Source organism: Peromyscus eremicus, chromosome 10, assembly GCF_949786415.1.
Source record: "Peromyscus eremicus chromosome 10, PerEre_H2_v1, whole genome shotgun sequence".
NCBI classification, from domain to species: Eukaryota; Metazoa; Chordata; class Mammalia; order Rodentia; family Cricetidae; genus Peromyscus; species Peromyscus eremicus.
Genome location: NC_081426.1, coordinates 18,954,393 through 18,969,956, shown reverse-complemented (window position 1 = coordinate 18,969,956; position 15,564 = coordinate 18,954,393). Strand labels below are relative to the sequence as shown.

The window sequence follows — 15,564 nt, the reverse complement described above, 5'->3', positions numbered from 1 at the left end:
GTCTGTCTTTTGGAACCATGAACATTCTTCCCTAGAAGAGAAAATCTTCACAGCAATTTCTCCCCACCATTTGTCTTGCCAAACTTTTCCAAACTGACCTTTGTCAATGTTTTCTTGTAACACGATGGTCCTGGCAATTCTTTTCTGAACAAGCAGCAGTAAACTCTTCGTCCCAGGTAGCAGCATCACCGCAGTCATCAACATGATGAGAAGGAGCCGGCGACTTGGAGCAGCAGCCGCTGCCTCCGTGGTCCCCACTGAAAACGTTTGTGGCTGGGTCCCGGCTGAAGCTTCTCCTTAGGAAGGCTCCTAGGTCGGCCTCAAACTTGGGATCCTCCTGCCTCTGTCTCCTTCAGTAAGTCCAACCAGTGTGCTCCACCACAACCGGCTGAGGGTAGCTTGGGTCTGACCTAGGGCCCACAAGGCCACAGGCAAGTAGATTTTTCGCGAATTCAAACCATGAACGTTCCTAACATTACTATCTACTGCATGGCATTTAAAATGAGGAGGGTCCATAGCAGACCAGAGAAGAAAGCCAAATGGTACCAGCCAGGTGTTAAAATGGTTTGCCTCCAGCACACTTCAAAGGCTTATTCCCAGAGAAGGGTTAGAAATGGCTCCACTAGCCGGGCGGTGGTGGCGCACGCCTTTAATCCCAGCACTCGGGAGGCAGAGCCAGGCGGATCTCTGTGAGTTCGAGGCCAGCCTGGGCTACCAAGTGAGTTCCAGGAAAGGCACAAAGCTACACAGAGAAACCCTGTCTCGGAAAAAAAAAAAAAAAAAAAAAAAAAAAAAAAGAAAGAAATGGCTCCACTATACCAAATAAGCTGTATAAAGGAACGTGAAAGTTTGTTTCCAAGATTTTTTTTTAAGCAGAGTATTTCACCAAGGACCCACATATCCTATATGTGGGGTAAATTAATCACTATTATTTACTTCAGGTTTAATGAAGCGTACTATGGCTAGAGAAACGGTCTTGGGTCAGATATTCTGCCTGGCTCACACTCTAAGCTGTGGTTTGTACCTTCTGTGGCTACAATGGATGCCGCTCAAAGTGGACATTGGTTTTACTGTAGATGCAAATGTCCACAGAGTCCATGTAACATGCTTAGATTCTAGATCTTTGCTCTAACACAATTTAAAGCTTGTAAAGTTTGGTCAGCATACATACTTTTTGTTTCCTTTGATGCACACAGCACGTGGGAATTGAAAAAATGACCAACTAGTTCAGAGCACTAAATTGAGTCCGGTACCATTGGCAATTATGACCCAAATTTTTAATTTGTAATCTTAGCATGAATTTTATGCAATTTGGGAAGCATCAAACGAAACCTACAATTTCCGGAAGCCTTGTTACAGTTTAATGCACATGACCTAAAAGTTTCCAATGGAAGAAAAATTACCACTGTGTTTTTTATCTAAAATGCATGAATTTTTGGTTTTCAGGTTGGACAAGCCCAATGAAAGTTACTCCTTTACCAGCTCATGATAACAAAAGAAGCTCATTAAGTCTCATACATTCCTTTGATGAGAAGACAAATACAGTAAGATTTTCTTAATAAACAGTATTATATAATATAGCTTGTTTATATCAGCATCTCTGTGTTTGGTATTTTCTTCCCCAGGGAAAAAATAGCTACTGTTCACAAAGTGTATCCCTTTTCTAGCTTTTAAAATAAATAAAACCCTTTTATTAGTTAATATAATACAAAAATGTGTAAATAACATAACAGCAACCTTAAAATGCTTCAGCTGGAGAGAACTGCTTTTCACATAAGGATCATCCTTACCATATCCCAGTACAGCACACAATCATATACCTTAGTTTCCTATTCCATGAAAAGGGGGCTCCACAGATTGAAGACTTTGAAAACCTATCAACATGATGTTAATATAAACATCTTTACCTTACCTAGCTTCATAAGGAAAGCATTCCATTGCATTACATGAGTTATAATTTAATTATTCTTTCAATTTTGTGTAGCCTATGTTATCAGGCTAATTAAAATAAACCAGACTCAAAGATAATAACTACATGTCTTGTTTCATACACTCTGTGTGTGTGTGTGTGTGTGTGTGTGTGTGTGTGTGTAAGTGGCAATTGAGAAATTATTGAATTCTGGGTCATAGCAAAGATCATAATTTCCATGAAATTCTACATAAAAGAACTATAAGAACAGAAAAAAGGAAGAAATTGAGAAACATAATTCATAGCTCTTTGGTGGTGTGGCAGCAGATTAGAAATGGTTAAAGATACAATTCAATATGAATAAATAAATCAGAGGAAACTATATATCGTGAAGCACAAATGTACAAAAAGGTAAAAATAGAGAGGAGTCAGGAACAGAAAAGAAAGTACATGTGCTTATTGGAGTCTGAGAAATAGAAGATAGAATAAGACAGAAGCAATATATAAGACACAATTGTTTGTCTCTGTTTTTCTAGGGCTTTCTGGGGCACCCTTTCACATTTCTCCTCTACCTTAAATAGAAGGTCTGAGCAAAAGTGACAGCAAGAACACCATCTCTGCCAGTGTCAGCCCTAACAGTGATACAGCACAAGTTTCCATGATGATCATGAGAACAAAGTAGCAAACTCCTGAAAGTTCACTGTTTCACGCAATGTAAAGTGATTGCATTACCTAAAATCGGGAGAACAGTAGCCATCTTTTGTCTTGTCATGTTTAGTATGAAGACATTCTAAGAGAATGTAAGATATTTGCAGTGCAGATACTTGTGATGACATTAAAGAATTTTATTGTGGTGCTACTAGTATCTTGTTAGGATAAACATGAATATAGTTCTGCTTCAGTTTCAATAGAGATGTCAAAAGTACCTAAAAGACATGGGGAATTATAAGTCAGGATCTCTGCTGATCAACCCAAGAACACAAAGAAGACTCCAACAGAAGATGCCATGAGGAGAATAATTTCAGAGAACCACATAGTTAATAAATCTGAGGACACAGACTTAACAACATTTCATAAAGAAGCTAGGACACATAACATTTAGAAGTAACAGCTTATAAGTCTATAGTCAGGATGTAGAAGAAGATTATATGTCAGGGAAAAAATCCAAATTCCAATGGAAGTTTATCAGAATACCAATGGCATACCAAGATGATGATCAACAAGAACGTGTGACCCCCAGAACATGATGATACATGAACTTGGAGTACTCCTAGAGAAAGTTTAAACACACATGTGGAAGTCATTGTCTGCCTTGTGAAGAGCAATAAAGACAGACAGATGGCAGGCTTTGAAGACTATGATTGTTAGGAGGAAGAGAAAACTGGTATAAGCCATTTTCATATTTAAACTAAGGGCTTTCTCTGAAATTTATCTATTTATGGGTCAGAACTAGTGTTATCTTGGAAATATTTATATTTCAGAAAATAAAATAGATACATCTTAGTCATACAATAAACATTAGCTTAAAGAAATACAAATATTTGTGTCAGGAATAGCATTCAAACACATCAAATTGTCTTAAGTAGAGTGATTATTTTATATTGTCAAAAAGATTTATGCTTTGTCATATATACATAGAATTCCAATTTGATAATCTCTACAGTGTAATAAAGTGGGTTTTACTGCCCCCAAAGAAAGTATTATAAGAAAAGCTGTGCTTTTTCTAAAGCAATGATCTTGCCATGCAGCATTGGAGTAGATGTACACACTGGTAGTTATTTGAAGATAGTAACTTATAATGTGAGTTCTAGAACACTCATGATTAATTTGATAAGACAGTATTGTAAAAGGAAATTTCAGAGTAACAAAAATTTATGAATAATAAGATTTGCTAGAATTTGGGTACTTAGTCATTTATAGAATTGATAGCATTTGTATACAATAAGATTGAACTAAATATTCATGTACTAAGATTTTAATTTTATTTTCTTTGTATGTATGTGTGTGGAGGTGGGTGTGGAGGTGCTTGTGGAATCCAGAACAGGGGATTGGATTCCCTGGAGTTGGAGTTACCAGCAATTGTGAGCCTCGTGATATGTTGACGTCAGTGTTAGGAACCAACTTCAGTCGTCTGCAAAAGCAACACCTGTTCTTAACCACCTTGCCATCTCCACAGACCCAAGATTCATTTTTTAAATGTTGAAACCATCAATCCAGTAATTTAAAGAATAAAAATAAAGTCAGTGCATATAAAAAAACATCCATACCATAATCTCCAGGGGAAAAAAACAAACAAACAAAAACTGCAATGAAGGTGCCTTGAATCAGCCAAAACAACAGAGTCGTTCTCCAAAGCCATAGCAGATCCTTCTGAATATAACAGAAAGTAGGCAATGCTAGAATCCCATCACTGCTACAATCCAAGTCACACTTATCACTACTTTACCACTCTGCCAGTTAGAATTCTAGTCCCCTGAGATGCACTACAGAAATGTTAATAATTGAAGATGGTTTAGTCAAGTTCAGACAGTCTATCCTAAAGCAGACAAAAATTAAAGAAAATATATATGAAGTATTCATTAGTCAGTAGGGAGGAAACACTGTGATCAGAGACACAGGCAAGAATGAAGAGCAAACTATATTAAGAGCACAGTTAGTATAAATGAGTCTATCAAGTAATAGTAACTACCCTGTGGTGTTTTAAACACAAATATATTGAATGTAAATATAAGTGAATAATTAATCTGAAGGAGGGTCAGAAGTTAAGTGTGGAAGTGTTTTTCATCTTTCTTGAGGGAAGAATAAAAGCACTAGTTATATTTAATCCTCAAAAATATATGTTCACATTGCAATTTATAGATTAAACAGTAAAAAAATAGACAAACAACAGAATTCATTGAATAACAGAAAATCAATCCAAACAATGTTAAAATAAAAAGACTATAACAAAGGCATGTAGATCATGGAGAACATATGAGGTGGTTGTTTCAAACTCAGTATCAGCAATTACTTTCTACGTAAAATTTTAATTCTACAGTTAAAAGACAGATTGCCTGAATGCATGGATATAAAACACCTGCTTACCCTACTAGGAACAAAAACTCACATATAATATTTTAAGCCATTATGGAAAATGGTATATAAAACTGTGAAAAATAATGCACACATATACCTTTTTCCAGGAGTATTTATACAAATTACTATAGACAATGTCATAAAACAAGTCTCTACAAATTACATTTTGACTCATAAACTGCATAGTCTATGAGCATAGAACAATTATAAGAGAACAAAACACCCTTCCAAATCATGTATTTAGAAACAGGAAGATGTGTTTATGGAATGAACCATCATCCAAAGAATTCACAACCACAAAAGAAGCTAAAAAGTGTTCAGAATGAAAATTAAAATGTTGTAGTCAAATGTATAGCTGGCAACTGTAATAAACCCTGGAAGACAGGACCTGTCTTTAAAGTGTATGTTAGAACATAAGAAAACCTGTCAATTCAAGAAATAAACAAGGTACATCTCAGGAAGTTAGAAAGTGAGGGAAAATCAATTTTTAAACAAAGTAAAAGAAATGAAAAATAAATTAAGGATATAGAAAACAAATGTAAGATTATCCGTGTTACAACTGGGTTCTCTACGAAACTAATTTGAGATCCTACTACTCTGGGAACTAATTTCCTTGTGCTGTCAGATTTGTGTGAAATTCAACCTTTGTCAGAGAAGCTTCTTATAGGAGTGGGTAGGGATTAATACAGAGAGTCTTTACTGTTCAATGTACTGAGAACAGTGACTGTGAGTGCTTAACCTTAGATGAGACATCTGTCACAACCCACCCCCACCGAGGCTCCGAAGCAGTGGACAGGAGAGGATGTAAGAGCCAGACAATGGGGAGAACGCTATGAGACGCTTTTCTCCAGGCATGAGATGCCATTGCACACATTAACTCATAGCAGTTCTGGTTACCTACACAAGACTGCAAAAGATCAAGCAAGTAAGTAATTCCAGCATGGAAGTGGAAGAACTCTTAAGACCCCACCTCTTTCTTGGGACTGTTGGCAGTTGATGGCCACATACTAAAATTCTTCTCTGAAACATCTTCAGGCAGCCTCCCCCGACCCCGCCACAGTTTAATCACCCTCCACACCACTTTCTTCAATGCTCCACTAGTATGGCCCATTAAGCCTCACTTAAACTGTTCAACTACTTTTCTAATCCAAAGTCCCAAAGTCCACATTCCTCCAAACAAAAGCATGGTCAGACCTATCACAGCAATAACTCACTTCTGGTACCAACTTCTGTCTTAGTTAAGGTTTTTATTGCTGTGAAGAGACATCATGACCATGGCAACTCATAAAGGAAAGCATTTAATTGGGACTGGCTTACAGTTCAGAGGTTTAGTCCATTACATCATAGAAGCATGGTGGAATGCAGGCAGACATGGTGCTGGAGAAGGGACTAAGAGTTCTACATCTGGATCTTCAGGCAGCCGGAAGAGACTGAGACACTGTGGCCAGGCTTGAGCATCTGAGACATCAAAGCTCACCCTAGGTGACACATTTCTTCCAAGGCCACGCCTACTCCAACAAGGCCACGCCTCCTAATAATGCCATTCCTTATGGACCTATGGGGGCCATTTTATTCAAACCACCATCACAACATAAGATTTTAAAAATAAAGCCAAAGTAAAGATATCTTTAGAAAACCAGTGCTGAAAATATTGCCAGCCTACATGGAGAACAGCCACTAACGAGAAGAAAGTAATGAATAAGCAGTGATTTGAGGAGAAGTATAGAATTGAGGAGAGCAGGTATGATAAGAGACACAGGTATTATGGTTATAGTGAACAAAATAAAACTTAACAAAGAAATAATCATTAATTCAAGAGAAAAGAGAGCAGATGAAATAGATAATGAAAACAGATTTAAACTAAATAATGTTGATTATCATGTAAAACATGGCTTAATTTAATTTAATTAAAATTCAGAAGTTATGTTGAAAATAAGACCAAACTATATGCTAACAATAAAAAACTAAGTGAAATGTAAATTTATGCTAAGGATGTTAACACATATATATCACACAAGAAAACATCAAAAGTAGCAGAAGGAACTAAGATCCCATAAAATTAGATGGAATAAGAAATTTCATTGAAGATTCATATTCTATATTGATAAAATGGTAACACATACAATACATATGCACCTAATAACAGAATTCAAAATACATTAAGCCCAGACTGGGAGAGCGTCAGGATAGATCTACAGCTATAATTGGAAACCATTCTTAGTAATTCATAGAAAAGATACACAAAAGGGAAAGGACAGAGGACAAATTCCACGAACTTATTTATGCTCGAAACTATAATGTAGTGAAAAGTGCCAAACACAAAGAGACATTAACAGACACAGAGGAAAGCATGCCTTGCACAAGCAATCTGCAGTAACAGAGCAATCTGAAATATAGAAAGAAAGAAACTGAATTTCTAAGGAAAACAGATAGGCACATAGGACAGGGAATCAAATGTAACTCTGTAAATTAAATTTTTATTTATCAAAAATTATTAATTTTTTGCTTCCTGTGTGACAGAGTAAGTGTATAACAGATTAATCCTCCCACAGATTATAGCTATAAACCCTGACAGAATACATGTCCATTTACTTGACACCCTCTGGTGACTGAACAGTGTCAGGCATGTTTCAAAAGGGAGTTAAAACTTAGAGCAAAAGATAAGACCAGCCTGAATTTCCTACTGGGTCTTTGTTTTGAAGGTGGAATGCTTTCAGAAATCAGAAGTAGTCAAAACTTTTGCAGAAAGGGCTTTCTTTTTGTTTTAAATATGTAAGAATGGATCATTGAATGGTCATGGATCCAGAAAGAAATGGAACACACATGAGAGGGGGCAGGAGCTACAATTATTTCTGTGCACTACAATTAAGTCTTTGCTCAGGCTTTGTTTAGAACAAGCTCAGAGCATTTAGCATTAGAGTAAAACATATCAACATCCCATTTTTTGACAATTAGCACACCCATGCAGAATATTACTGAGTACAACAATCTCTCCACAATATAACATTTATAATGTCCATCATTATGCCACATAAAAAGGCCATGAAATTTGGCACACTGTCAAGAGAAGAGAGACTCAAATGCTAAAACTTGGTAGAGATATTAATGAAACATTTTATGTTCAATGGCTGTTCTCATTTGGTAAATAAACATTTGCCATAGTAAACACAAGCTGAAAGCAACTTGGGGGATGAAAGGGTTTATTTGGCTTACACTTCTGCATCACAGTCCATCACTGACAGAAGAATCACAAGCAGAAACCCTGAGGCAGAAACTGAAGCTGAGAACATGGAAGAACACTGCTCACTTCCCTGGCTTGCTCAGCTGCATTTCTTATACAGCCTAGGCCTTCCTGCTCAGAAACACACACCTACAGTGGATTGGGTCCTACTACATCATTTAGCCATTAAGAAAATGCCCTCGAGACATGCCCACAGGCCAATCTGATGAAATCAATTCCTTTATTGAGGTTCTCTCTTCTCGGGTGTATCAAAATTATCCATACCAATGATATAGTGGAAAAATATTCTCATAAAAATGAAAATACTGGAAATCATAGTGCAGAAAAAGAATGTATTTAAAAAAACAAATGTAAATTACATAACTAAAAGCTTCAATATCTTAAAGATTCATGAGCTTAATAACAGAAAGAATATGACCAGGGAAGTATTGACATTTTGAAAATAAATGGGGAGCATATTTAAAGAAGGGTGAAAAAAAAACTAAAAATGAACAGAAAATATCATATACTGTTAGGACATTTGAAAAAACCCCAAATACACTTATTGGAGTCCAAAAATTTTAAGAAAAGCGGGGGGAGTAGAAAAACTTTGAAGAAATAATTTCTGAAATTTCATTAACTTTAACAAAAGACATACATTTGTAGTTCAAAAGACTCACTGAATTCTAGCCAGGATAAAGGCCTTTTCATAGAGAATGAGAATATCATTTTCAAATTGCTAACACCAAAAATTAAAAAAAACTTGAAATAAGATAAAGAAAATTAAATTAGAATATTTTAATTTGTCATCAGAAACTGGAAGACAAAAATACAATGAGTTTATCCCAAAATATTTTAGTCATTTAAAGATGAAGACTACATTCATCTTCTGTTGTTTTTGCATCAAATTATCATCAATGTCCAGCTTAGAAATAAATTATCTTACCATCCAGGAGGTCAGAAGTAAAGAGTGGCTACCATTAAGCTAAAAATCAATGTGCTGGTGAGGTTGTGCTCCTTCTAAAGTTACTAGAAAATAACCCATTTCTTACATTTCCAGCTTGCATAACCTTCCTGCATTCCTTATGGCATCTGTCTTCATCTTCAAAGCTAGCACCGAGGGGCTGAATCCTTTCATCACAAAGAATGGCTGATGTAATAATCTTCTGCCTCAGTCTCCCAACTTCATAACAATTATGATTAAATTGTACCATAAGGATGTCCAGGATAATTTTTCTCATTCTATGGTCACTTGATAAGCAATTTAATTCCATCTGCAAAGTAAATTATCCTTTTCCAAGTTTAGAACATGGGTATATTTGAGGGCCCAAATATCTTGAATGTATTGGGATGCTAAATAAAGAAGTTTTTGATCAAAGAAAAAGGAAGAAAATAAATTCCCAATAGATGTGCCTTATAAGAAACTAAACAATGGGTATCATGCAATTAAGATTTTGCTAAGAAGGAAATTTAGCCTTACATAATTAGATTTTTTTTAAAGGAATTGATATGTTTTAATCTTAAGATATTAGAAAAAATGACCACATGAAATAAAATATATGCAAGATTAAAGCATATAAAATTAGAAAATAATGAAATGCAGAATTTATACACAGGATAATTATTTTCATTTTAATTAAATTTATTGAGTTTGAGACAGATATCATGTAGCCCTGGGTATTCTCAAATTTGCTATGTGGCTGAGTCTGGCTTTTTATTCTTGATTCTCCCATCTCCATTGCCTGAATGGTGGAATTACAGGCATGTGGCCTCTGCCTAGGTAAACAAAAAAAATATAAAATGAAATATGATCGACTGCCTAGTGTCCATCTACAGATGAATAGGTAAAGAAAATTGGATATATGTGCATACAATGGAATACTTTTCAACCATAAATGTAGGTCTGCTATTTGCAACAACATGAACAACCTCTAGAACCTTATGCTAAGACAAACAAACCACGCACATAAACAAATACTTATATTCTTATTTACGTGCAGAATCTGAAAAAGCCATAAAAGAAGCAGAGAGTAGAGTAGGCATTGGGTAAGTATAGAAAAAAAATGGAGAGATGTTGATAAGAGGATACAATTTAAAGATATAAACAAGGATGATTATCAGGAGATAGGATGTATATCATGGTGTCTATAGCTAACAGTCCAGTACTGTTTGCTGGGATTTCAAGAGAAAAACAGATTTTAGGTGTTTTCAACAACTCCAAGTATAATTTTGGATGGAGATGAATGTGTTAAGGAATTTGAGTTTGTTAATCTTTAAACCATGTATACGTGCATATACTTCAAGTCATCATGTACATCTTGAAGAATAAGGAAATCTAGAAAACATTGTGTATGTGAAAATATAGCAATTCTATTCATGCTTGGTCTGTTTTAACTTCTTGTTCCTATCTTGCAGGATAACAGTGAACCACTTGTCCAGCCAGACAAGAAATATAATATAAAGGATGCATTTTACAAATCCTCAACACAGAAGTAAGCTCTTTTTCCAATGAAAAAATTTTAAGTATATTTCTTAATGTTTAATGGCGCATTGTCAAAAATGATCTAGATCATATTAATAATTCAAAAACATCAAACAAAGGCACTAAGTTATTCATGTTGACTAAATAACAAACATATCAGTGCTTGAAGAGGACAAGTGTTCACACCTGTAATCCAAGTACTCAGAGGCCTGGGCTAGAGGATTACCATGAGTTCCAAGTAAGTCTAGACTAACTGGAGAATAAGACACTATCTCAGAAATGGTGGGTGGGAAGAACTGAACTATGTCAATAAACCAACATTCAGAGAGAGGGGAATGAAGGGGGGAAAGAGAGGAGAGGAGAAAAAACACTATTATTGTTGCTTTTTTAACTCTTTACTCTTTTTGGCTCCTTTGTGGGGGCACCATTCAGCTCCCAAATCAATCACATACAGGGGCCTATTATTACTTATAAATGCCTGGCCTTAGCCTGGCATACTTTGAGCCAGCTTTTCTTAATTTAAATTATTCCATCTACCTTTTGCCTCTGGGCTTTTTCCTTTTCTTACTTCTGTGCATCTTGCTTTCACTCTTACTCCATGGCTGGCTGGGTGACTCAGTGGCTGGCCCCTGAATCCTCCTCTCCTTGTTCTCTTCTCTTTCTTCTTCTATTTATTCTCTCTGCCTGCCAGCCCATCCTTTCTCCTGCCTCACTATTGGCTGTTCTTTATTAGACCATCAAGTGTTTTAGACAGGCACAGTAACACAGCTTCACAGAGTTAAGCAAATACAACATAAAGCAATGCAACACTTCTTTGCATCCTTAAAGCAAATGTTACAGAGTAAAAACTAATATAACACCCCTTAAAATAATATTCTGCAACAAAGCACAATGTCACAGATAACAATGGTGAAGAAAGCTTAAAGGAAGACAATTCACTGAATCAATCGGCCAGCACTTTGTGGGGCAGAGGCAAGAGGCCAAGCTCTCCTCTGTTGTTTCTATGTATGTTGTTCTATTTACCAATAAAGACTCCAGAGTTAGATGTTGGGGTGAAAACCTGCTAGATCAGAGAAGCTGAGAAGCAATCAGCTGATCTTCCTTTTTGGCTGGAGACCCAGCATGGGAGTGCCTCTCCACTCGTCCCAAACCAAAAAGGACCATTAATCTCAGAGTCCCTCCCTACTCCTTCCTGTACATCCTTCTGTCTTCCTGGTTCCTCTGTCCTCTCTATGGCTAATTTTTGTCAACTAGTCACTGGCTCCACCCCCTGGCCCAGGGTTAATTTTATTAACACGGTCTCAGAGTTTCACAGTGTGATCAAACATCTGGCAACACCCCACTGTCACCTTTTAGCAACCTGAGTTCTCCTAGACTTACTGACCATGACTTAGGGAAACTTTTGATTCATTATGTAGGTACAGGAAAGAATTTCAAGACTAGCCAGTTAATGAGGCAGAGTTAGGTTTTAATAAAAATATCATTTACATGGACTTAAGCACAAGATCTAAGAGAAAGGAGCTTTTAGAAGATGACGTACCTGGCAGTATGGATGTGGTCTTCCCTACGAGAGTCACTGAAGCAAGGTGCAGCAAAGTGCAGGTATGGCTCCTCAGAGGAGACTAGAAGCCCATTATTCTACAATAGCCATGGACTTTGGTAGGGTTTGACATCATTATCTTTAAAGGATTCCTAAGGCATGTGAATGGAATTACAGCTGGTTCCTCAAGAGCACCTGGCAGGATTATAGTTGATAAGACCCACAGGCTACAGGAAGGTAGGATAGACTTTACTGCAGTCTTGTTTGAGACTCTTGGGTGACATCCGGGGAAAGGAATAAGGTCCTATAAGATCACATACATTCAAGCCCTAAGCTTGGTTCATTGTTATTTGAACATGAAATATCTATATAAAATTATAAGGAAGGTCAAGTTTATGTAGGCTCCCTTTGCAGAAAATGTTCATTGTGCCAAATTCTTGCATGTCAGATGTGCTTCAGCTGGACTCTGGGATGAAGGGATCTTATATGCAGTCTCATATCAACATATCTATGTCTGAGGCTGTGAGATCATCTGTGAATAAACAGACCATGTTCTCTGCTCTTGAAGGAGTTCTCATTTTAAAGAGGAACAGATAGTAAGAAAAAACCTAATGAGAAAACAAACAGAACCAGGTTTTGAAAACCGTTAGTCCATGAATAAAAGGAAGAGGTAGCTAAGAGGTGTGGAGAGTCATCAACAGGATTATGTGGTGTGAGCAGAAACCTTCAGGGGGAGAGGGAGCAACTGTGCAGGGCACTTAAATGATTGTCACTCTGACTGAATTCATCTTAGCAAAAAGAAAAAGAAAAAAGTGGTAAGACCAGATATTTTATGAAGAAGTGGTGGTGGCTAATGTATTCAGAGTTACATGTGGAGAAAGGCTGGGCTATGGATATCTTCTGAGGAAGAGTTAATGCTATCTCAGAGAAGGCTGCACTTAGCAGAGAAGACTGTGAGCCATGGCTGAATTCTGGATAAATGTTGAATGCAGACCCATCATATCTCCCTAAGCAGAGGAAATGTACCTAACGGACAAGGGGAGTGCTTTGGCCTATAAAGCTGGATTGAATGAAGGTACTGTTGCCTAACAACATGAAGGCATGTGGAGCAAGTCTTGGGGAAAGCATCAAAGGTAGGCTTTGATGCCGGGCAATGGTGGTGCATGCCTTTAATCCTAGCACTCAGGAGGCAGAGGCAGGTAGATCTCTGTGAGTTCGAGGCCAGCCTGGACTACAGAGTGAGCTCCAGGAAAGACGCAAAGCTACACAGTGAAACCCTGTCTCAAAAAAAAAAAAAAAAAAAAAAAGGACAGGTTTTGATACAAAGATGGTTTTTAGCCATCCAACAGGATCTCTTAGATTGGCAACAGGGTATGCAAATCTGGAGTTTTGTAGAATTTAATAAGACCATTTAGAAATTCAGCTACAGTCTAGCTAGAGAGATAGATCCAGCTTCAATAAAGGTCTATAAAATGATGGTACTGGATGGTGACACTAAAGAAGCCATGTAGTCACAGGGCTATTTTCTGGTGAAAAGAGAAAGATACAGTAAAAGGACCTAAGAAGGCACACCCAGCAAGACAGAAGTGAGAGGAGAATGCAGGGCCTGGAAGACAAGGTAAAAATGTAATTCAAGAAGAAAGGGGTGATGTTGCATGTCATACACCTACATCAAGTAAAATACGGTCCAAGGATGCTTTATTAGGTTCATCTGATGTTTAGAAGCTACTAAAGAGATAGAGTAGATGATAAAAAAAAATGACATGGCATGGCTGGTATGGCATGGAGAAAAGAGGAGCAATAGATGAGAATAAGAAAACAAGCTTCCATGATGGCCACAGCCTGCCTCCCCTCATGCAGTGAACACTACAGACACACTTCATACTTCAGTTTCATTTCTTCATTAAAATTGAAGGATCTATGTAGTGAACACCAGGGGACAAGAGTCTTAGAAATATGCCTACTAGTCGTATATGATGTTGTTATGAACTATTTTTAAAAATGTCCTGACAAGGCATTATGAGACAAAGAACCTCCAAAAATGCTATTGAATTCATTATGTGTTGGCCACTGATAGCTAAACATGAAGCCTACCCTTAAGAGTTATTTACATACCAACTGAGACTCTGTTGGAAAAAACTAATTTTTCATTTGAAAGCAATTGTCAGTTGGAGATAGTTTCTGGATTAGGGATGTGTGCTTATGTTCACTTCCCCTCTCAACTCTGCTACCCAATCTGGCCCAGACCCATGCAGGTCCTGTGCATGCTGCCAAGTCTCTGTGAGTTCATGTCAGTCCTGCTGTGTTTAGAAGGCCTTGTTTCCTTGATGTCCTCCATCATCTGTGCCTTTTACAATCTTTCTCCTTCCCCTCACCCAAGGGTTCCATAAACCCCTAGGGGAAGAATTTAATGGTACCATCCCACTTAAGACTGAGCGTTTCAAGGTCTCTCACTTTCTGCACATTGTCCAGCTGTGAGTCTCTATATTTGTTCCCATGTACAGCAAGAGGAGGAAGTAAAACCCTGATCTATGAGTACAGTAGAATGTCACTAGGAGTCGTTTTATTGTTATGTTCTTTTAACAGAACAGTAACATTTGGTTTTCTCCTATCCTGTCCTATCCAGTATCAACTTCTTGGTCACCTAGGCAGTGTCACAGATGGGCTCCATCTCACAGAGTGGGCCTTAAATCCAATCAGATATTGATTGGTTACTCCCACAAACTTGCTACCAATATTGTACTAGCTCATATTGCAGGCGGGTCATCATTGTAGATATAGGAGTTTGTGGCTGGGTTGGTTTTTACCTTTCGTCTTTGGTAGCACGCAGAGCACCTTCCCATACCAAAGACACTAGCATGTGGGGTGAGAACTCTACTTAGACGCCAGCTCGACTCCACTGTATTCAGTGAGTTGTGTAGGTGATGTCTTCATCAACAGGCTCTAACTATCAGTTTCTAAAGAATGACCAATAGTCTTGTCAACAGCCTGGGTTGTTTTGGGGGTTGCCATGAGGTCCCCGCTTTGGCCAATAATTGGATTAGATCTCTTCCATCTCTTGTATTCTGTTAGTGAGGCTTGCCTCTGGGCTTCCTTTTAGAGTTTCTTATTAGGTGTAGTAGGGTTTCTTTTATGAAATTATCCATTTTCTTTTAGCTTTTCCGATTTGGTGGAGTACAGATTTTAAAGTATGTTCTTATGATTTTTCTCTGTGTTTGTTGTTATGTACATCTCTAATTTTGTTAGTTTATGTTATCTGTCTTTTACTTAACTTGGCTAAGGGTTTGTCAATCTTATTCATTTTTCTCAAGAAACCAACTCTGTTTCATTGATTCTTT

The 15,564-nt window shown here is 37.3% G+C and overlaps 1 protein-coding gene across 4 annotated transcripts in view; it reads left to right on the top strand.

Annotated features, from left to right (window-relative positions):
- Positions 1–15,564, top strand: part of Spmip7 (sperm microtubule inner protein 7) — a 54,344-nt gene that overhangs the window by 10,959 nt on the left and 27,821 nt on the right. For 2 of the 4 annotated variants that reach the window (XM_059275439.1, XM_059275438.1), the window contains exons 2-3: positions 1,447–1,544; positions 10,620–10,696. In XM_059275439.1, the coding sequence (XP_059131422.1) occupies positions 1,447–1,544; positions 10,620–10,696 (175 nt within the window). Of the gene's footprint in view, positions 1–1,446; positions 1,545–6,370; positions 6,467–10,619; positions 10,697–13,246; positions 13,360–15,564 lie in introns of those variants that run through there. The other 2 variants (XM_059275441.1, XM_059275440.1) reach the window with 2 other exon arrangements.